Source organism: Miniopterus natalensis, chromosome 10 (assembly GCF_054644295.1).
Source record: "Miniopterus natalensis isolate mMinNat1 chromosome 10, mMinNat1.hap1, whole genome shotgun sequence".
Lineage (NCBI taxonomy): Eukaryota > Metazoa > Chordata > Mammalia > Chiroptera > Miniopteridae > Miniopterus > Miniopterus natalensis.
The window spans coordinates 68,744,542-68,767,168 of NC_142090.1; the positions used below are offsets into that span (position 1 = coordinate 68,744,542).

The 22,627-nt window shown below is 40.0% G+C and overlaps 2 protein-coding genes across 4 annotated transcripts in view; one reads left to right on the forward strand and one right to left on the reverse strand.

Annotated features, from left to right (window-relative positions):
* ANKMY2 (ankyrin repeat and MYND domain containing 2) overlaps positions 1 to 16,522 on the reverse strand; it is a 30,491-nt gene extending 13,969 nt beyond the window's left edge. Inside the window, exons 1-4 of one of the 3 annotated variants that reach the window (XM_016218860.2) lie at positions 16,323 to 16,522; positions 8,821 to 8,885; positions 5,136 to 5,274; positions 3,390 to 3,488 (exon numbers count right to left, since the gene is read on the reverse strand). In XM_016218860.2, coding sequence (XP_016074346.2) covers positions 3,390 to 3,488; positions 5,136 to 5,274; positions 8,821 to 8,885; positions 16,323 to 16,389 — 370 coding nt within the window. In that variant the 5' untranslated portion in view covers positions 16,390 to 16,522. Of the gene's footprint in view, positions 1 to 3,389; positions 3,489 to 5,135; positions 5,275 to 5,429; positions 5,826 to 8,820; positions 8,886 to 16,322 lie in introns of those variants that run through there. The other 2 variants (XM_016218859.2, XM_016218861.2) reach the window with 2 other exon arrangements.
* A 477-nt stretch (positions 16,523 to 16,999) lies between these two features.
* Positions 17,000 to 22,627, forward strand: part of BZW2 (basic leucine zipper and W2 domains 2) — a 55,383-nt gene continuing 49,755 nt past the window's right edge. The window contains exon 1 of the mRNA XM_016218848.2: positions 17,000 to 17,085. The gene's annotated coding sequence lies outside the window, so the exon portion shown is untranslated. The remainder of the gene's footprint in view (positions 17,086 to 22,627) is intronic.

Consider the following 22,627-nt stretch of genomic DNA (forward strand, 5'->3'; position numbering starts at 1 on the left):
CTTTTATCTTCTCATCAGTCCCCCAATAGTATAGTCAGAAATAGCCCTGTTAGGAGTTGAAAATATTAAAAATACTGGCTACATAACAATGACACTGTCACAGGACTAGGCATTTCTTAAGATTACACTTTTGTGAGAAGGAAAAATATTACTTTACTTTTTATAAGATTAATCTCTTTCATTTTAGGTAGTGCTGAAATTATTTTGACATTTTAGTCTAATCTGCTAATAATTTACATTTATAATTTATCATTATAAATATATTTTACTTAATTTATATTTAGACTTTTATAATCAAAACTATTCAGTAGTTTTACTGGTTTTTAATTTACGAATTCTGAATACATACTAATAAAGCAGTACCATTAATACACAAAATAAATGCTGGGAGTAGGGGGAACCAGTGCACCACTTTGCTCCAGTGATTACTATCACCAGACTTGAGTCTTCTAGATTGAATGGGCTCCCTCAGTCAGTCCTGGACAGGATTAATGAGAACACATACACAACTAGACACATCCTAGAAAAAAGATTTTTTTTTTTTTTTTTTTAACTTTCAGGGATAAACTGAAATTGAAACAGGCTTCCATAATGAGAATGAAAAATTTATAAAGAAAAAGAAATCAAACTCCCATGTGCAAAACCAGGATTAGGAAAACTGTGGAGTAACTTCTACATGTGATTTCAAGAAAAGAACAATGATACATGAATCATGAAACTGCCCAAGATATGACTCGTGTTCTCCAGAGAAAAAGATAGTTTTGGTTATGATGAGTTTCAAATCATATACAACCTACATACCATCTGAGAAGGTCCTGTCACTAAAACCTAAATGAGAACAGAGATGTCTAGATGGAGTGAGGAGAAAGAGGAAACAGTGGAGACCAACAGCCCTTGGCAGCAGAGATCATCCAAATGGGTGGAGAAAGCATGACTGAAGAATTGTACTATAGACCATGAGAAGTACTGAAGGAGAAGTAACACACTATGAGGTACACTTTAGTACATTTTGGTACTAAAAATACTAATCTCTCTCAGCAAAGTTCACAGCTAGGAAGTGACAGAAGAGGAAAGAAAAGGCCTGTTGCCTAAAAAACCAAAACAGAGGATGTGAAGAAATGAATGAGTTTTAAGGTTTCCTCTTTTTGGGGTGGATAAACGGGCAAATACAGGGTTTTGGGGGTGGGGCACAGGGTATAGTTTTGTTCTTGTTTTTAGATGATAGCTGAGAACTATGGGTTTAATTGGGAGTGTTGTGAATAGGAAAGTAAGCACTAGTGGAATGAAAAACATTCTTGAAAGTTCAAGTTAATAAAAGAAATAAAATGTACTCTATAACATGACCAGGTCAATCACATTGAGGAAATACACACACACACACACACACAGACACACAGACACAGACACACAGACACAGACACACACACACAGACACACACACACACACAGACACACACACACACAGACACACACACACACAGACACACACACACACACACACACACACACACACACACACACACACACACACACACACACACACACACACACACACCCCCCCCCCACCACCACCACCACCACCACCACCACCACCACCACCACCAAGTAAAATACAGAGTAAAAAACTGAGTAAAAGAGGAGTGCAATCAAGTTTATCAGTAATTATATGAAATATGCATAAGCAGAATGAAACCTTTTAAAAGAGCAAGAATATCTTTTGGGTTATAAAACAGAACCCACCTACATGTTAATAAATATCTAGGTGTAATAGTAGTTACACTACTAAAATGAAATAATAAAAATTGAAAACAAAGGGATGGGTAAAGAGTTTATTGACAAAATGCTAAAAACAAAAAAGGAATCAGGAATGGCTATAATATCAGAAAAAGTAGAACTAAAATTTAAGACAAAGAGTGGCATTAATGCAATAATAAAACCAAGAGCAAATCATAATAAAAAATGAAAGGCTAAAAATATTTCCATTAAAATGATAACACATGCCAATTATCACTATTACTATTTCTTGTTACTTTGAAGCCTGAAGCTAATTCAAATAGAAAATAAGATAAAATTGAATAGCTATTAAAACCCAGGAGACTAATAAAAATGACAAGAAAAAGAAATAAATCAACAGCTATTGGAGATAAATATTTCTCTGAAGTTTGCACAGCAAATGCCATACTTTTCTCCAACCCTGCTGAAATTGAATTAAAATAATATTTGTTCTCACAGAGCTGTCATAAAGTGACTCAGTGACTGTCTTACTTAATCAATGGTAGCTACTGGTAGTAGTTTCATGATAATTTGACCGTAAAATTTAACAAAATATATAGTTTCAATACCCCATATCTGATTAATTCCCATTCTATCTCAATTTAAATTTTATTTCTCTTGAACGCCCCTTAGAATAAGGATAGAAGATCCCTTCTTGATGTATTTCTATGGAGCTGTAAGTAGTCCCTTGGAGTAGACTATTTCACAATGCCCATCACTGCTATTATCCTCAAGTGCCATGAACACATGAACAGCCTCTCTTGTTCACCAATATAACAAAAGCACCTAGAGTGAAGTTTGGTATATAGGTTGTGAACATTAAGTATTTGTTTAATGAATTATTAGTCCCCACAAGGCCACTTACGGTGCTCCCTGTATATCGGATGTTTATAGTTTTTCTATCAATGGACTCTTCTGCCTGCCAATTTAGTGTGGCCAAAACACCAGTGATCAAATATTCACTCCCATTCTCTTCTAAACCCTCTATATTATGTACAGTAACAGGATTAACACATCACGAAATATTAGGCACACACAATAAATATTTGTGGTTGATGAGGATGATAATGAAGCAGCTGTATATTATTATTAATGCTCCCTCCTATGAAAGAATTACATTATTGTAATTATAATTAACAGCAGTAACTGATGGCATTTATTTAGTGCTACACATAAAGCTCTATCATTTCATTTAATCCTTTCAGTAAGCATGTAACATGTTACAATAAGGAAGCTGAAGGTCAGAATCAGTAAGGAACATGCTATTGAGTAGCACAGCCAGAATGTAAACTGAGGACTGCTGACTCTGCAATTGATGTTCTTAAACATTAGGTTACACTACTTTCCTTAGAAAATAAAATATACTCATTCAAAGTATCTAACTACAACTAAAACAGCTCCACCATTCTTTATGTCTCACAAAGTGGACATTTAAAATAGCTCGTTCACCTCCAAAGTGCCGTGGGTATTCCATTGAGTCAGACAAAACCTAGTGGGCTATAAACAGTTAAAAAAAAAACACAACAGTATTTGTTTTTTGAGAAGCAAAGTGACATTCTTCCCATTGAGAAAATTTGGGGTACAACCTCATGTGAAACTGCCATAAAATAACTTACCCACAAAGGCTGCCATCTGAGCTGCTGTTCTTCCTACTGAGTTGACAACATCTGTCTCAGCTCCAGCCTCCAACATTACCCAGGTGATGTCTTTACTACCTAGGTTTTTAAAAGGGAACATATTTGTTAATGTTAAGGAGGGTACAATTCAAACGTCGCCCTATCTGTACCTCTTTTCCCCACAAACTTTTAGGTTTTCATATATAAATCATAAAGAGTAAAATGCTAGAAGAACCCACTAGAAATTAAACTTATTCTCTGGAAAACACATCAGGCAATATAAAAACTGAATAGAAATATCACCTTTATTTTTTTTATAACAGAACAAAATATATTTTTCCTAATGATAATGCTTAGTACAAAGTCAAAACAAACAAAAAAATATCAAAACAAAGACAAAAGTGAATAGAAGTCTACTTAATATCTACTAACCCATCCTTTACACCTTCAGGCCCTGGGATAACTATTAACAGTTGGGGGTCTACCTTTCTACATTTTTTTGTCTGTAACCATCCTTTACATTTATTCTACTACAGATATTCGGCTATTATAAACTACACTTAGTGAACAGCATTTTCCATTAATTTTTGCAACGTGAACTACAATTTCCTGAGGAACAGCTCCAGGAAAACACTGCGGGAGCAAAGGTTACACATATGTTAAATGCACTTTGCCAGGCTGCCTTCCAGCAAGGCTGGGCTAATGTGTACACTCCAAAATAGTGCAGAGGTTCCTGTGCTAATGCTGGGCATTGTCACTCTGCCAAAGTGGTAAGTGAAAAATAATCTGTTTGTTAGCCAGTTGTATTGCTTTTGTTCTTTTCAATTTTCTGTTTAATTTTCTACTGCAGTATTTGCCATTTCCAATTGATTTATAAGACCTTTTCATTTATAATAATACGACCTTTAAGACATGTAATATATATTTTCCTTAGTTTTCCACTTGTGTTTTAACTCTATATATGGTATATTCTATATATAGAAATTTTAAAATTATATGTGGTCAAATTGGTCAATGTTGTCCTTTTTGAATTCTGTATTTTATGTAATGCTTAGGAATGCTTTTCTATTCCAGGACTATAAAAATACAGATTACTGCCTTTAAAGTATGATATTATAGTACATCTTCATTTCCTTAAAAAATGGCAACAATTTTAGATAACTCCACTTAATTTTAGATAATATTTCCCAACTGTCTTTATTCAGCAAATAATAAGCAACATAAATCAAAATAAATTTCTAAATGGATAGTCCCATTTAGTACCTAAATGCCAGTGCAGCAAACATGCACTCCAGCAGAGCAGTTGTTTTCTCAAGAGAACAACAAGACAGACAACATCAAGGGAACCAACCTGAAAGAATAACTGATCCAGCTCCACAACTCTACACAAAATACGGGGGGGGCAAAACTATGTTTACACTTGTTCATATGGAAAATAATAACAATACAAAAATAAACTCTGTGTTTCGCATACTCACAACAGCAAATCTACTTTTGCCCCACACTGTATATTGTCAATATAAAGAATCAATTGATTTTAATAACTAAAAAAATTACCAAAATAACTATACATTTCATATGTAATAACTTTTGAAAAACCAATCCCCACCATTATTTTCTATTAGAATTGACCTTAAAATTACTATAATAAAAATGCATTGCATTTAAAAGTATATATGTACTTCTAACAAATTTGTGTAGGTAATTACTAATAGTAATATATTAGAATAAATACTAAAACTTCACCAGAAAGCGCAGCAAACATGAGGGCTGTGTATCCATGTTCATGTTGATGACAGTTTACATCAGCCCCATGTCGCAAAAGTAATTTGCACATATCAAGTTTTCCTTTATATGCAGCATGCATTAGAGGAGTCATTCCATTCTGTAACAGAAAGGAAAAAATGTATTAAGTTTACTTATTTGCCTTTTCACCAACCTATGAGCAACTCCTGCAATTAAATTAAAAACATAAAACAAACATGAATTAATAAAATTAACTTTATAATCTGTAAAGTATTTTTATATTCACTTCCCCACCTGCATTTTCCATGAACTGCTGAGGAAGATGGTCTTATTGGTTTTTGTTTTTCTACAGATTAGCAAACAAACTCAGAGAAGACTTGCCCAACCTCATATAACTAGTCAAATGACCAGGGCAGAGACCAGAACCCAGGTTACCAGGGCTCTCATTTCTACCACACATACTTAGTTCCTGGGGAAACAAATAAACACACAGATACAAATGCATTAAAAAATAATAATACAGAAAAAATCTCAAAACAAATAGAATTCCTACCAAGGGAAAAATTGAATAAAGTATGAGAAAAGCAAGATGCAGGAAATGTACATTACAGTGGTCTCATTTTTAAAACAATGCTCTCCCAAACTACATTTATACTTTGATCATATATATGACTTGGTCATATATACAAGACTGTGGTCTTATATAAATATGGAGGAATGGTTGGTAGTATTTACATTGAGAAGCTCTCTCATTGGTTGACTCTGAAAACAAATCACTGCTAAGAAGACAGCTGGTAAACAAGAAACACCAAAAAGCAAAAGCAAAAAAGAAACACAAAAGCATTTTTTTTAATGAGAAAAAGGTAGTGTCAGGAAACGGAGGCAGACAGATAAATAGGTTGATGTGATTAACAGAGGTGAAGCAGACATAAAGCGAAGACAGTCTGTAATATAAGCTTTTCACATCTTTGCTTGTAAGCATATTATCACATTGTACTGAAAGCTGATTTAATTTTTTTCTTTAATTATAGGACAGTGCTGTAGTCTTGGGATTATTCACTCTGAGCTAGACAACCTGTCATGGTAGGATGGGATTGCTGAGTGACTGCCCACCAGGCTACACACTAGCTTCTTATGTAGTTATATCATCCTTTAGGGGTTATCACCCTGGTCATGCTCTGAATACATTTTTGCCTCATTCAAAAGGTAGTGACTGTATAGTCCATTCCTACTCCCTTAAAGGTGCTTCTGTACAAAGAGATTCTGACTACCCACACCCACCAAAACCACTCCCAACATTTAAGTGCCACATCCTTATAGACACACCCAACTAGGGGAGTTTTAAAGTTATAATCTTACCATTTTTCCATTACTACTCTCAAGAAACTTTGACTACTCCCATTAAGTTGCCTCTTGTACAACCACCTGAAAGGTCCCATCTTCCCCATAATTCTCACATCAACAGTCCCCTGAGAATATTGATGGCTTATGTTCAAAATAATAGTCTTGAATCATCAGGACCAATTCAAATTATGTCAGCATTCTAAAGTTTACTAAAGTGAGAGATTATATGTTTTAAGAGGTTTTCATTCAAAACAACTTTGAAACTCCAGCACTTGTAAAACTTAGAATATTCTTGGTTACTGAGAAAATTAACTTGGAACAGCTTATTCTTTTATCTACCAAATAGTATTAGGTACCCAGTACATAGGAGGTTGGATATTTCATTGGATATGCAAAAGCATATGGAGACTAACAATGTAGTCTCCAAAGCTTTTGGGTCTTATATTACAAACTGTCCTCATTTTATGTCTGCTTGTGTTTTAACTGTCACCTCTGTTAATCACATCAACCTATTTATCTGTCTGCCTCCCTGTTTCCCGACACTACCTTTTTCTCATAAAAATAAAATGCTTTTGTGTTTCTTTTTCCTTTTGCTTTTTGGTGTTTCTTGTTTACCAGTTGTCTTCTTAGCAGTGATTGGTTTTCAGAGTCAACCAATGAGAGAGCTTTTTTCCAAAGAGGTAGTGAGCTATCCCAATCATGCCGCTTGCTGTGTAATCTCTGAACCTATTTGTGTCATGTTTATAATACAGTATTTTTTCCCATATCAAATTTTTTGATAAATGTAGTGTTTTCAGTCCTAAATAGTAGGAAGTTTCTCACTCTATTTCATCTTTTACCAAGAATTATTTAAAATTTTTAAAATATTTCAGGTTACATGTTTTACTATTTGGATCATATTTTTGTTCATTTTCAATGTATTCTATTATGTTTGGTGAATTTGTGTGAAATTAGCTAAAATTTCTTTTATAAAACAGTACAATACATAGACTAATTATCAATGTTCCATGTAAAAAAATGTACTGTTTTTTTCTGTCTTAAACACAGCACACAGACTGCTAATTAAGTTATCCAAATTTTCTGCCCCTGAATTACTTTTTTTCTACTTAATCTGTTGTTTCCTGAAAGTTTCTACTATGGTCTTACAAATTTCTCATTTTTTTTTTTTTTTTTTAATGAACATCAAAGCTTATATGCTTATAAGTGAAGGCTTAAGACTGGTATGTTCTCGGTAGATTATTAATTTATAAGAAAGAGTTTTGATCTATTAGATATTTCTTTATTTTAAACTTTATTTTGTCTGATATAAGTTTGCTATACATGTGTGGGTAAAGGGTTAATAAAACCCCTCTTCCTTCTGCACAAGAAACTGAAGTTGAGTTAACTTTCTAGCAGCAGAACTGTGCTGTATAACACAATAACCACACACAGATAAGGCTGGTATTGGACACCTCAGAATACACATTACCATCATCTCAGAGTTATTTTGGATAGCAAATGTTCTATCTAGAAAGCTGAGTGTAGGTATAGTTAGCTTTCCCTAGAAGTAGAGTTGCAGGACCAAAAGGACATATGTTTAAAAATAACACAAATTCTGCCCGGCTGGGCGTCGCTCAGCGGTTAAGCATCAACCTAGGATCCAGGCAATCAGGGTTCAATTCCCGGTCAGGGCACATGCCCGGGTTGCGGGCGGCAGCCAATCAATGACTCTCTCATCATTGATGTTTCTATCTCTCTCTCCCTCTCCTTTCCTCTCTCTGAAGTCAATAAAGATATATTAAAAAATAAATAAATAAATGAAAATAAAAATAACACAAATTCTAATATTTTCTCAAAAACTGATGCCAATTTACACTTAATCCATTAACATATAAAAGTCCAATGTTTCCCACATTTCACAAGAAATGTTATAATTTAGGTTTGATTTGCACTTATTTGATTACTAATACAATTAAACAGGTTCTTACCTTTTGTGACCTGTCTGCCTACACTTGGTTTAGTATTAGTATAACTTGAGCACAGATTCTAGAAGAACAATTCTTTTTTGTTAGTCCTCACACAAGGATATTTTTTTCATTAGATTTTTTCTTTTAAAGAGAGCGGAAGGGAGAGACGAGGAGAAACATCAGTGAGAGGGACACACTGGTTGGCTGACTCCCGCACTTGCCCCCACAGGGGCCAGGGATGGAGCCTCAGCCCAGGAGACCCTTCCGTGCACCGCCCCACGCGCTAACCGCGGGGCCACACTGGCCAGGGCTAGAAAAACAACTCTTACTAGATTTTATATATAGTCCACTCTCACAGGCAGTAAAACACTTTATTAAACTTTTTAAATTTTTACCTCATCCAAACAGTTGACACGAACATTCTTGCTGGCTAATAGTGTTCCAGCTTCTTGGACACTACCTAAAAAAAAAAAAAAAGGTTATTTATCATTAGAATAGGAAAAAATCTAACGTGGGGGAAACAAATTAAAGGCTTATCTGTAAAATTAATACTAGTCAGGTTAGGTTGTTATGAAATAAAGTATCAATCACACACTATTTATTCTACCAAGAAATTATCTGGAATAAAAGATTTATAGAAACTAAAATAGCTCCATCTTGTTTTTATTTCCACTGACCTTAGGTTATATTAAATCGGCCACATTTTCCTTTTGGCAGTAATACAATAACCACAAAGTGTAAGACTCTTACTACTGAAACAAATCTTAAGGGGCATCTAGTCCAACCCATCACTTAAAGCTTAAATACCAGTCAACGTAATAATTGGTGTTCAAAATACAGTCAGTATTCATATACTTTGTCACCATTAGGCCCTGTGAATTGATGACATGCTTGTAATAGCATTCTTGGTTTGGAAATGCTCAGGTAAACATATCTTTAAAGCCTGATACTATATAAAAGTACCCTATGATCAGTATTTAGACTCTCATGCTAAAGTCCTCTGATGTAATCCTGAAGGTCAGTCCTCTATAAATTAGAAAATGAGCTGTAATTGGGCCACAACTGTCAGGTTTTTCCAGTCTTCTGTGAGGCATACTGATAGAAGCAAGTAGCTGCAGGAGAGAATGTTGCTATTATCATCATAAACGAGTCAGCCACAAGTTCTGCCAAAATGATTCTGGTTTGACAGGGAAGAGAACAATGAAACTGAATGTTCTCAGGGAGAAAGGATGAGATAAGCCTCTCTTCCAAAAGGACATAAAATAGGAGCACCCCCAACTAGGAGTTATTTCTTCTCTTTAAATTTAGAATTATAGTTCAAGAATGTGCTAAGTTCTGCTAGTCTTCCAGACTAGCATTCTGGAATGCAGAATAAAGATAAGCATACTTCTCTCTCTCCCTGACCTGCTTCTTAGGCAAGTCAAATGCTTGCTCTACACCAACTTACAACAGAGAAATGTCTCCTAGATTGACAGAGAAATAGCTCTGCTGGAGAAATATCAAGTGAATGATTTCCAAGTCCCTGGATTGTGACAGCAGCTATTTTGCAAATAGTACACTGTCTGACCCTCTACCCCATCTGCAATGCTACAGAATGAGAAGGGAAAGCATGTAAGCAGCATAGAACCTTACTCCTACCTGTGACTTCTTACCACAGACTTTCTCACAAACATCTTTAGAGTGGCATTGAAACAGAACAAAAACTCCCACACCCCAATTTCACTTGAGGAAGATGCTTCAGCTGAATCCCAGTGTCCTCCAAGGAATAACAGGTTATTTTCCATCTGATCAGGAGATGATTATGCAGTAAAGGAAGAATACTACAGGGATCATGAGCATGCTGAGGCCTGCTACATATTAGGGGGGGATAAAGATTACAGTCATAAACATTTGGCTCACGTTAAAGAACAGACCAATGATTCTATAAACTGTTTAGCCCAATGGCCAACAATCTAAATTAAATCTGTCCTGTTAGAGAGCAGTTAAAAAGAAATCAATAAAAGGTGAGGCGTGAACAAACATACCACTGCATGCAGGGAATAGGATGAGAAATTTGTTCCTGAAATGGTTTTGGCTTATAGAGAATGAAAACATATCTTAGAAAATAGATGGGCAAGATATCCAAAGAGGAAAACTTGTGATGATTTCTAATTTGTTGTTCCTAATTTAATGGCATTAGTAGAAAATTACTGATAGTCTAGAATAGCATAGAAATGTGAAACACAGGGCTCAGGCAGGATTTTTACTTTTTTCATTCCTTACTGTCCACAGTAGACTCTCAAACAATATTTTGCAATTAAGTTTATTTTTTAAATTTATCTTTATTGTTGAAAATATTACAGATGTGCCCCCCCCCCAACCCCTTCTACCCTGCACCCATTCCCCCCCCACCCCCAGGCCTTCACCACACTATTGTCTTCGTCCATGGGTTACGCATATATGCATATAAATTCTTTGGTTAATCTCTCCCCACCCCCCCTCTATCCCCACTTTCCCTCTGAGATTTGTCAGTCTGTTCCATGCTTCTATGTCACTGAATCTATTTTGTTCATCAGTTTATTATGGTCTTTAGATTCCACCTATAAGTGAGCTCATGTGATACTTGTCTTTCTCTGCCTGACTTATTTCGCTTTACTCTGGGAAAGAAGTATGTTAAATCTGATTTAACAAACTCTTAAGATTGGGGGATACATTACTATAAGGGGAATGTGAAATGAGCCAACATTTATTTTCAGTGGAGACAAAACTTAACAGACGTATAACTGATGAAAGTAATATGTAATGATTTGTTTTCCTTTTGAGAATTTTTCCAAGTTGCTCAACCAAAGAAAACACAACCCAACCTGCCTCATTAAGGTGGGACTAATCAACTTGTCTGGATAGACCAGCATTTTAGCAGAGGAGAGATGGTGCTAACAGTGATGTTCTCGCTGTTAGTGCCTTCTCTTCTACCACACTACAGGACTACTATGAAATTGAACAAGTCCTCTGTGAAGCAGATAGTAGTATCCACCCTGTAGGGTTCAGAGGACAAAGATCCTGTCCTAATGCTAGCCCTTCAGTGCATATTAGATGCTCTTGTTATTTTATATTCAGAGCAGCACAATATCATTGTGACATTTCTAATATCTAGATTGGGACCATTGATCCCTTACTGAAGACAAGCAGATGTTGCCAAGAAAGGGGAGAAACAAAAAACTTTGGACATTTGTTTCCAGCAATCCATCAGATAACCATGAGATTTTGGGTATATATGGTCTTCATTCATTTCATAGGATCCCCAAAAGGGATGTTTTAAGGAATCTATATTCAAGTTAAGTATTTCAAATACTGTTTGTCTTGTTAGTTGCTATAATGTGTATATATAAGTAAAATCATGTATAAAATATTTAAAGTGTCTAATTTTTTTTTTAATCTTCACCCAAGGATATTCTTTCCATTGCTTTTCAGAGAGAGTGGGCGGCGGAGGGGGGGGAGGGAGAAACATCAATGTGAGAAAGACACATCAAATGGCTGCCTCCTGCACGAGCCCTGACCAGGCACAGGGATGGAGCCTGCGACCGAGGTAGGTGCCCTTGGCCCGAATCGAACTCAGGAACCTTTTTTTTTTTTAATCCTCGCCCAAGGATATTTTTTCAATTGTTCTTTAGACAGAGTGGAGTGGAAGGGGGGGAGAAGAGGAAAGGGAGGGAGGAAGGAGGGAGGGAGGGAGGGAGGATAAAGTGTCTAAATTTTAAAAATAACAATATATGGGTTTAGATTTACTTATAGATATATAGCTATAAATATATTTAAAAAGTAGAGACCTCTAATTATAACATGTATTTTAAAATACTAAAATCTGTTTAAGTCTGACGTTTCTAAAAGTTCTCTTACTTCTATTTTTAGACTTTGTAACAAAATGGCCTTAAATTCGGATTAGGAATCACTGCCTGAAAATCAGAATATCTAAAGAACTGTCGTTTCTATAAATGACAAAAATAAAGCCCACAGATGTTGCATAACCTGTTCAGTCTTTGAGTTAATGTAACTATACATTTAATGTTTTCTTTGAACTCTATAATTTTTAGTAAACCTGAATCTTTCTAAACCATGAAGATACTAGAAATAATATTATTCATTATACAGGAACTTAAGGCAGGATCTTCTTTTCATAGTCCAAGATTGGGAACTGTAAAGTCCATCAAAGTGAATGGGTAAGCGAATAGTGGTATATCCATACAATGAAAATAAAAGAAAAAATTAAGAAACAGACTATTGGTACAGCATAGATGAACCTCAAAATCACGATGCTAAGTGAAAGAAGTCATGAAAAAAAAAGGAGTGTTTGCTGTATGGTTCCACTTCCATAAAATTCTAGAATAGAGAAATTTAATCAATAGAGCCAGAAACCTATCAGTGGTTGCCTGGAGACAGTGGTGGAGGAAGTGAAAAATTATAAAAAGGCACAAAGAACCTTTTGGGGTGATGGAACTGTTCATTATCTGGACTGTAGTGATGGTTTCATGGATGTATATACTTAAGTCAAAAACTGATTTTAAAAAGTGTACACTTTAAATGTGTACCATTTGTCATACTTAAATCATACCTAAATAAATAAACCTTATTATCCAAACCTATTTCATAGCTGCATTTATACAAATAATGAAAAAAAATTAAAATACTACTTTTTTGTTATAAGTCAGCAACAGTGATTCCAGATATTTCAAGTACTAAACAAAGTAAGTAAATGGAAGATATTCTGGTTTATAGCCTTAAAGAAGGCTTAATTTATTTTGAAATAGTGCTTCCTCAGTGCTTAAGAAAAATATCATAAGTTAGACAAATGGGTCAATCTTTACAAGTAATATAAGGCAGTTCAGGCACTTCAGCGATTTCAGTTTTCTCTTCTTAAGTGTTGTGAAATGGATATTGTCATTAACTATGATTTAAATGGGTACATAAGAAACAGCTCAGTTTCATCTGGAACTTCCTGGCATTCTAACAAAAAGACAGCCTGCAGAATACCTAGCATGTGAATTCACTCAGAAGAAGAAACTGTTCTAAAAGTGTCAGAGGCACTGTGCGGCCTTCTCCGACTGTGAGTCCCACTTATGGTCTGCTTAATTTCAGGAGAGCAGTGACTGACAGAAGGAAGACAATCAAAAATGCGTGGAGTTTATTTCACATTGAACGAGATGATAGGTTGCACTTGGCTAAAAATGTATTGTTAGTTCCAAGTTTGAGCACTGACTAATCTAGTGTTCTCAAAATTGAGAAATGTAGTCAAGAGGAAAAGAGCCCAATAACAATATCAAAAAAGTCCTATCCAGCCCGGCCGGGCGTGGCTCAGCGGTTGAGCATCAACCTAGGATCGAGGCGATCAGGGTTCAATTCCCGGTCAGGGCACATGCCCGGGTTGCAGGCTGCAGCAGATCAATGATTTTCTCATCACTGATGTTTCTATCTCTCTCTCCCTCTCCCTTCCTCTCTCTAAAATCAATGAAGATATATTTAAAATATATATATATATTAAAAGAGGAAAACAAAAACATCCACCTCTTTTAAAAATGTTTTTAATGAGTATAAATACAAGCTTTGCTTATAACCTTTATTCAAATACGAACCCCCAAAAAACTATTTTATAAATTAAATGCACTCAAAACTATAAAATCAGTAACATTTAAAATTAACTTGACAGATTATAATGTTTTGCTTAAATTGTCTCTCAAAGTGAATATGGTGTGGCTTGTTATATGGTGCTGGTTTCATTTTTTGTTTAGTTTATTTCCAAGTCCAGCATATTTCTAGGACTATGGGCCAGACGGTATTTCTGCTCTGCCACTTATTACCTATGTGACATTGGACAAGTTATCTAATTTCTCAGTTCCTTGGTTTTCTTGTCTATGAAGTGGAGATTACCATATTTACCACAATAACAGCCAACACAAATAGTATTTTAAATGCTTTACATATACTAATTCATTGCATCCTCACAATAATGTTGTGAGGTGGGTACCATTTTTCAAGCAGAGAACTTGAAGAGCAACAACAGTAACTTGCTGCAGGTCACATCACCAGCAAACGACTGAGGGAACATTCTCGAAACCAGACCTGTGTTGTTACAATACATGTAAAGTGTTAATATTATGCCTGACTCATATTAACATTCATTAGTTATTTTTTCATGTCCCCCATTACTTTTGAAAGTATAGCCATGTCCCAGGGGCCTTCTCTTGACAAGAATGGATCACATACTAAGTCTCTCTCAGTACTCTTCTCATCTGCTTGGGCGCATAAAATCGGTGAGGCAGAGAACGTGCACACTGGTGCAACTTGACGCACACGTACAAATACCCTAGCACTAACCCGATTAAATTCACATGTATTCTCTTATATTTAATCTTTAAATAAAAACCAGTGGACACCTAAGAATATATCCAAAGACACCTCCAGCCCCCCACCTGCCCCTTTCAGAGACCCACTTTTTGAAACTGCCCACTTGTTTAGGCTTCCAAGAACGTGACAGCTCTGGATTGCTTAAAAACAAATCTGCATCCCTGGTGGATCGTGAGTCCTTCCTTTGTCTCCTTTACGCCCAGCACTGCCCCTGGCATACGGCTGGAACTCACGTGTTTGCTTACCTGAGTGCCAGAGCACAAAGGCAAGCAGAAACTACCCAGACACAGGCAGAGCAGAAAGGCTGCAGTGCCAAATAGGTCGGCGAGAACCGTGCAGAACAAAAAAATAAGAACTCCAACTCCCACAACTCTAGGCAGGGAACGCTTATTACAAATACAGCTGTGACGGCCTTAAAGTTGAGATTGGACGGGGTGGGCTCACATCACCACCTGCTGAGTTCAAATCCGATTTGTTCCCTCTTACACTGTGACTTTCCTTGTCAGTGTGAAGGGCTAACTCGCCACACACTCTGGGGAACCAGATCTGAACCTGGCTACTTAGAAGACTGGGGACTGGGAAGCCTTTATGGCCTCTGCCATTCGAGGACACACGTGGCTTTCTCATGCTCGACCTCAAAACCACGTTAACTTCACCCGCAGGCCCACGCACCCCCGTCCCCACGCCCTCGCTGAGCAGGTGAAGCCACTGTCACCCTGCTGTCACCTGCCAGGTAACGGGACTTAGCGGGGAACTCCGCCGGGACCCCCACTAGGGAATGAGGGGGAAACACGGCTTCGGCTCGTCCCCGGGGCCAGGGGCCTGTGTCTCCCGCCCCACGACTCGCAGCAGCGGAAGCGGGACACGCGTCGGGGGAGTGGAAGGAAAAGCGGGAAGAGCGCGGCCGCCCCGAGCGCGCTGAGGGGGGGACGCCGGCCCGACTCCCCCCGGCTTCCCTAGGGCTCCTGCGGCGGCCGGGGCTTCTGGAAGGCGGCGGGGAGGCCGCGGGCGCGGGAGCCTCAAGGGGACAAGCTACAGAACTAGTTCTGCGCCCTTATCAAGAACCCTTCCCCTCCGAGCTCCCTCCCCCCCGGGCAGGGGCGGGGACAGCCGAGGAATCCAGAGCTTTCGGCCTCCGGAAGTCGAAGCGCTCCTGCTTTCCGCACCGGTCGAAGAACCTGGAACTGCCAGGCCGCGGTCGCCGAGACCGAGCGCGGCGGCCGTCACCTCAGAAATGTTGAACGCGCACCCTGGAGCCCACACCCCGGGGTCGCTCCTTGTCATCTGAGCCGGGCCCGGGAAATGGGTACCTCTCCAAACGCTGATTCTGAGGACCAACCTCGGCCACCTCCGCGACCGTCCCGGCAGCGCTAGTCCCTCCCCACCTCTCCGCCCCCACCACCGGCCCCACGTCAAAGCGAGAAACGCCGTTTCCCGGTCTTTGCAGAACCGCCGCCCGGGCTCCGCCACGCCCCCGGGCCAGGCCGGCAGCGCCTCCGTAGCAGCCCAGCACCCATACCTTTCCCGATGACTTCCAGCAGCGCCTTCTCCTCTGGGGTCAGCTCGCCTTTCTTTATGTGAACCATTGCTTCCGCCAGCTTGAAGGTTATTGTTTCCCTGGAAGTATTAAAAAGAAACGAAGTGTCTGGGTCAGGGACGCCAGCCGCAAAGGGGCAGCTCCAGACCGGAACACCGAGGAAGCGTTCGAATTCTCCCCTCTCTCCCGCGGGCTGGCGAGCAGCCGGCGAGCTCCGGCGAGCCGGGAGGGCGGTCTTTACAAGCCCAGCGGCAGTCCCCGCCCCTCTCGCGCGTCATTGGCCCAGCCAGTAGGAGGAGCTGCGGGAGGCGGCACCCAAAGGCTCCCATTGGAGGGGCCTGGGAAGAAAAAACCAAATGGCAAAAAACGGCGGGGGGAGTTAAATTCCTCTAACACGTTTCCTAAGGCCAACCTGATTTATATGTTTAAGAACACGAAATATTTAAATTACTTCTCTGTAAGTTCTGTGCCCGGCAATGGCTGCTTTGGGGCTTGCAGTGGTGTCTGGCTCTGGCTAACCCCCCTCCATTTTTTAAGGAGTGGTGCGGCCTCCGCCAGGGGCGGGCCGGGGGGCGGGCCGGGGCGGGGCGGCAGGCGGGGCTGCGGCGGGCTCGGTGTGTCGATGTCAATGTGTCTGTCCTTCACTCCTCCATTGTCTGCCGCCGCCACCGCTTCCGCCGCCACCGCCGCTGCCGGAGTCGCCGCAGCTCCCAGCCTCGCGCGTCGCCGCTACCTTCTTGGACAGGTGAGAAGCAACCCCGGTGGGGCAGGGGCAGCAGGAGAGGCCGCGGGAACCGCGTCCGCCGCCCAGCCGGAGGCTTCCCGGCGGGCCGGGGCTGGCGGGGAGGAAGCATGTGCCCGCTGGGGCGGCTTCCTGCTTCTCGGTGGGGAAGCATCCTCTCGACCCCGCTCGCCTCACCTCCGGCGCGTCGCTGCCTCGGGGTCGAGACCCGCCGCCCGCCACCTTCGGCCGCCGGCGGAAAACCCCGGGACGGCGAGCGGGCGGGGGCCCGCCACGCGGTGGGAAGCGGCGGGTGCACATCGGTCGGCTCGTGCGTGGCCGGGGCTGAGGCTCCAGATGCGGCTCCGGGAGGCCGGGGCTGAGGCTCGGAGCGAGGGGCGGGGTGGCGGGGGGAAGGTCGTCGTCTCCGGCGAGCCCCCCTCGCCGCCCCCGTGCGCGCGCGCGCCACTTGTCATCCCTGCCGGCCCCTCTGGAAGCCGGGGGAGAAAACCGGGTCTCACTCGCCCCGCGGAGCCTGCTGAGGATGTTTGGGAGCAGTTTACGCTTGACTAGTACTTCGTGCCCGGGAGAGGACCCAGTGGGCGGGGAGGGAGGGCCTCGCCGCTCGGCTGGAGTTCCCGGTCTCTTTGCAACTCCGATCTGGAGATTTATGGAAAGAGGGAGGGGAGAGGCGGAGGGCAGAGATTAAATTGGTGTTGCTGCTCATAGGTGGCTTTCGATTAGCCTCTTAATATCCAACCTGCTGCTGCAATATGTAGCCATAGGCTAGCTAGCTAGGGGGTAAGGACCAGCGTGTACCTTCTTGGGCTCGGCAGCGAGCCTGGCTCGTGGGAAGTAAGTCATCTTTCCGAGGTGCATCCGTAACGTATTTACAGCATCCGTAAAAGCTGCCGTAGAAAGCGCTGTGCACGTTATACTGTTGTTTCTCAACAGACTCGTATGGATGTTTCTCCCAAGACGCGTCTGCTTCATAGAGAAATATTTGAAAAATGACCTGGCTGGTTTTTGTTGTGCATGCCCCACCACTCTTTCTCTCCCCACAGTGCTGTGTATGAAGTGAAATGCATTTTCCTCTGGCTTTAGGCCTTTGTAGGGGTTTTTTTGTTTGTTTGTTTGTTTTTAAGCATTCACCAATACTTCTGAAATCCTGGAAGATGTTCATCACTATTTCCTGCCTTTAACAAAAATCTTTCTTAAAACCCCAGCTATTTTCTTTTCGAAATCTTCATTTTCCAGGCTGGGGCAGATCTGAGCCAGAACATCTCACGTGAAAATGGTTTGAAATTATTCATCTCAGTGTATAACAAAGGAACTTTTGTTTGATGATGCTTTAATAATGATGGGACTGTTCAAAGTGTAGTAGTAAGACTTTTGAGAGTGACCAATCTTTTGTAACACTTAGGATGCTGTTGCTGCTACTGGTCTTAATTGATTTTAAGCATAGTATTGTACAGAAGAAACCCACCTAAGAAAACTCACCTAAAAAAATGTTTGCAGAGTTAACTTCCCCTAACATGTGACTTAACATCTTACAGCAAATGCATGGCCAGAATTGGGTACTTCATTGCCAGTATTTCCATCTCTTCTGCCAGATCTGGGCCATGGTTACTTGAAGGTCACACCTGTTTGTCTCACTGAAGTTGTCAGTTCCTTGAGGATAGCAACTTACTATTCTTTCTTCGTACCTTGTAGCACCTGGTTTGTATTTAGTAGTCCTCTGTGCATACATGACTTCAGCAAATACAGAGTCAATGGCATTTAAAGACAAAAATTAACATCTATCTAGAAATGCAGATAAATAATGTTAAGTTTAAATTTCTAGAAACAGATATGTAATGGATAGTGTTCATCAGATGGATTACATTAGTCGTTTTGTACAGTGTAAATATTTAATGTAGGAATAAGATTAGCTAATGAGCATACCTTAAACTAGATTGAGGAACTTTTCTTATACTAAGAAGGTATTTACGTTAAAGAAGTTTTCTTGATAATAAAATAGCTACTACTTACTATTTATTTAGTCTCTGCCAGGTATTCTACCAGATGCTTTGTATAGGATTATTTTAACTGTTGTTACAGCGACCCAGCGATTAGCCAATATTATCTCTCTCTCTGCAAATAAGAGGACAGAAACTAAAAGAAATTAATTTGTCCATGCCCCACAGTTAGGAAGAGTCAGAGCTAGAATGAACCCAGATCTCTCTCCGAAGCCTTTTCTCTTTTCCGCATTTTCTGCCTGTGTGGCTGACAGTAAGGAAGAAATTCTATGTTCTTCTAACTAGCTGATAGAAAATCATGTGGTTAGCACACCAAAAGGACTAAAGTCTCTCTTCTACCTCTCTCCCAATCCCTTTTCCATGCCCTACAATCAGTGATATCTATTTCTCACACCCTTCCTGTGATATTTTATGTGTTTATAGCTTATATATATACTTCCACTTTTTTTTTTTTTTGTGCAGAAATGGGATTATACTAACACTGTTCCACACTGTGTAATGGAATTTGTATGATGCTTTAGTCTCTCTTCTGTTTCTTTTCTTTTTTCACTTTTTAAAAATAATGATTTCTAAAATTTCTGAAATGTCCCCTCGTCTCTTTTCTACAACTGTCACTCTAGACCTCTCCTGGCCTATTGCAATTGACTCCTAAGTAACTACTACTTATCGAGTATTTAATAATACTTATCTTACCCCATCCACCTAATTCAGGGCACCACCAGTTCAGTAAACATTGGGCATCCATCAGGCACCCAAGAGTGAGACGTACTCTGTAAAGGCAGAACTGATTCAGTTAAAACCTGTGATGGTTCAGTTCTGGCCTAGAAGGCTCCAGCTCTGGTCCCAGCAGGCATTTCCAGTCAGCCAGCCCCACCCACACACTCTGCTGTAAAGTCACCACACTGCTGGTTCCCTGACATGCCAGTAATTTCCACCCATTTGTTCCTGCCTTTCTCTTCCTGGAATGACCTCCCTTCCCTCTTCAGTGAGTCTCTCTCCTCTCCAGATCTGAAGGACTGTTCCATTTTCAAAATGCTACTTACATGTAACCTCTTCTCTCCAGTTTCATAATCACCTCTCCCACCCCATCCAGTGAGGGGGGTACAGACACCAGTGAACATATTGATTCATGTCCCTCAGCTAGGGGGCTAAGGAGGATCTTCAGACAGGAATTGATGGTATAATTCTTGACCTTCTCTGCAGTTCTCTCCTATCTTATGACCCCTGGTGCTCCCCCCGCCCCCCAGGTAACATCATTGCTTTTTCATTTGGATCCCCATGAAAATACCTACAGCAGGCACCTTTTTCATGACATTCTATTATAGCTATATTCACCTATTGGACGTCTTCTCCTTCTAGACTCTAAGTTAACTAGACTAATTTACCTTTGTTTATCAACAGTGTAACTCCTGTCTTGCAGCTACTGTATGCTCAGTAACTGCTGAGTTGAATTCAGTTTGATCTCTAAGTTATTTTAGGTGGATTTGTTCCCCTGCTTGACTAATTCTTCCCAGCACAGGGAGGTGATTGGCACAATCACACAATCATAACCAAGGGCAGAAGATCTTTAAATGTTTTCAGTCTCAAGCTGTTTGACATTCTGATAGACCAAGAAAAAAAATTTTCATATGAACGTTACAAATTGTGCACACCTTTCTGGGGTTTCCCCCTTAAAGCCCCTGACCTCTAGCGCTCTGCTAAAAGAGACTGCTGTTTCCTTATTATTGAAGGGAAATAGCTCATTTGTTTAGTGTTAGATCTTTTGAAGTAATGTTTTCCTTGACATTTGACTTTCTTTTCTTAGATTTAGGTATATTTCTTGAGTGATTGGACGTTTTTAAAAGGATCCCTTATCTTTTAGAAATATGTACTGAATTATTTAAGGAGGGAATGATATGACCTCTGATACTCGCGTCAGTGTAATTGTGTGACAGTGGGGGACAGGGGCTAAGAGTATAAATGAGCCACCGTTGATTGCAATTGAAGCCCTGCAGCGAATACGTTGGCATCATTATATTGCTCTCTCTACTTTCGGATATGGTTGAAATCTTCCATAATGAAGTTTTTAAAGTAAATTTTGGAAGTATTACAGGCTCTGAAAAAATGTTGTAGTTTTTTAACAAAACATAAGAAAGTAATTTGAATGCAAATGCTCTTTTTCTATACTTGGAGTTTGGCTTATGAAATTATTCATTTAAATGTTAGAACAGTTACACCTAAATCTACAGGAGATTGTCTTGTGAACAATGCATTTCCATACCCTGTTTGCATCACATTTTAACTTCTCCACAAAACAAAAAAGTAGGTGGCATTACTCAGTGCTGTGTCACTGGCAGCTAATCTTCATCTTTTTTGGAAACTGACAAAGTAATTTCCAAACAAGTCTGAACAAGTGGTCCAAATATATTTAGTTTAACAGAGAAAATCAAGATGTGAATGAAGTAGAGATTTTCTTCTCTGTCTCATAAACCAAGTCAGAAGCCATTTCCAAAAAAAAGGTGTGCCAGGATGGTGGTGAGCCATGATCAGCACTGTTAGGATAAGCATATTAACACAGAAAAGTCAGGACCAGATTCAGGACAGGTGTGCCCATCAGATTCTTATTCAGGGTTTGCTTAACTAAATGCTGATTTTGTCACCCACTTTCTGGGTTTTTGCAGCTTCATAACTTACACTTCTTGATGTTTAAGTTTCTTTTATTAGGATTTGCACTTATTAAATGTCAGTGTTTCCAAAGGCCAACGTGTAAAACTTTTGTATCATTTATAACATGTCTTCCCAGGCCTTGTTTGAAGGGTTCTTAAAGAATATTTAATTAAGCTCAAAGCCAAGTCTTCACAACGTCTAAGGACAAGGTAGCCAATCCAGTATCACTGCCAGGTGATGTTGAAGCGCACATTAGTATGTGCCCAATTTAGACTCATGTTTATATTAGATATGTCACTGTGGAATTTAAAACTCCAGGCTGGTGCCTCTTGTCTCTGAGTATAATAAAATCGTTCCAGTAATTAAAAATAGAAAGCTATGTCTGCACCAGAAGGGAAAAGGTAGCATTCACTTTCCCAATAAGTATATTTGAGGTAGAAAACCAGTTTGTATCTCATCATTTGGTTGTCTGTTGTGGGATTGTGTTGGAGTCTGCAGACAAAGCAGCCCTGACACCTACATTCATCAGCCTCTGAGTAAAATCTCTTCCCAGTCTGTTGATTGGTAGAGAGTAAAGCAGTCCCATTAAGTAGCCTTTTCTGACCTGATGAGAAATGGTTATGGATGGTCCCTGGGAGATGACCAAGCACAGCCATGTTCCTGGGAATTGGAGTGGGAAAACCGAGGCTCCAACCTCCAGGATCAGGTTTATTTTCCAAGGCGATCTCTCTTGCTTTCGCTTTCTTCATACATAAAACAGGGATGTGAACCACATTTACAGGGTGACTTTGAGAATCCTTGAGGGTACCCTGTGAACTAGAAAATGTTATGTAAAAACGAGTTGTTATTTTTAGGGCCAGTTCTATCTATTTCTGCATTGGGAAGTACACAAATAACATAAT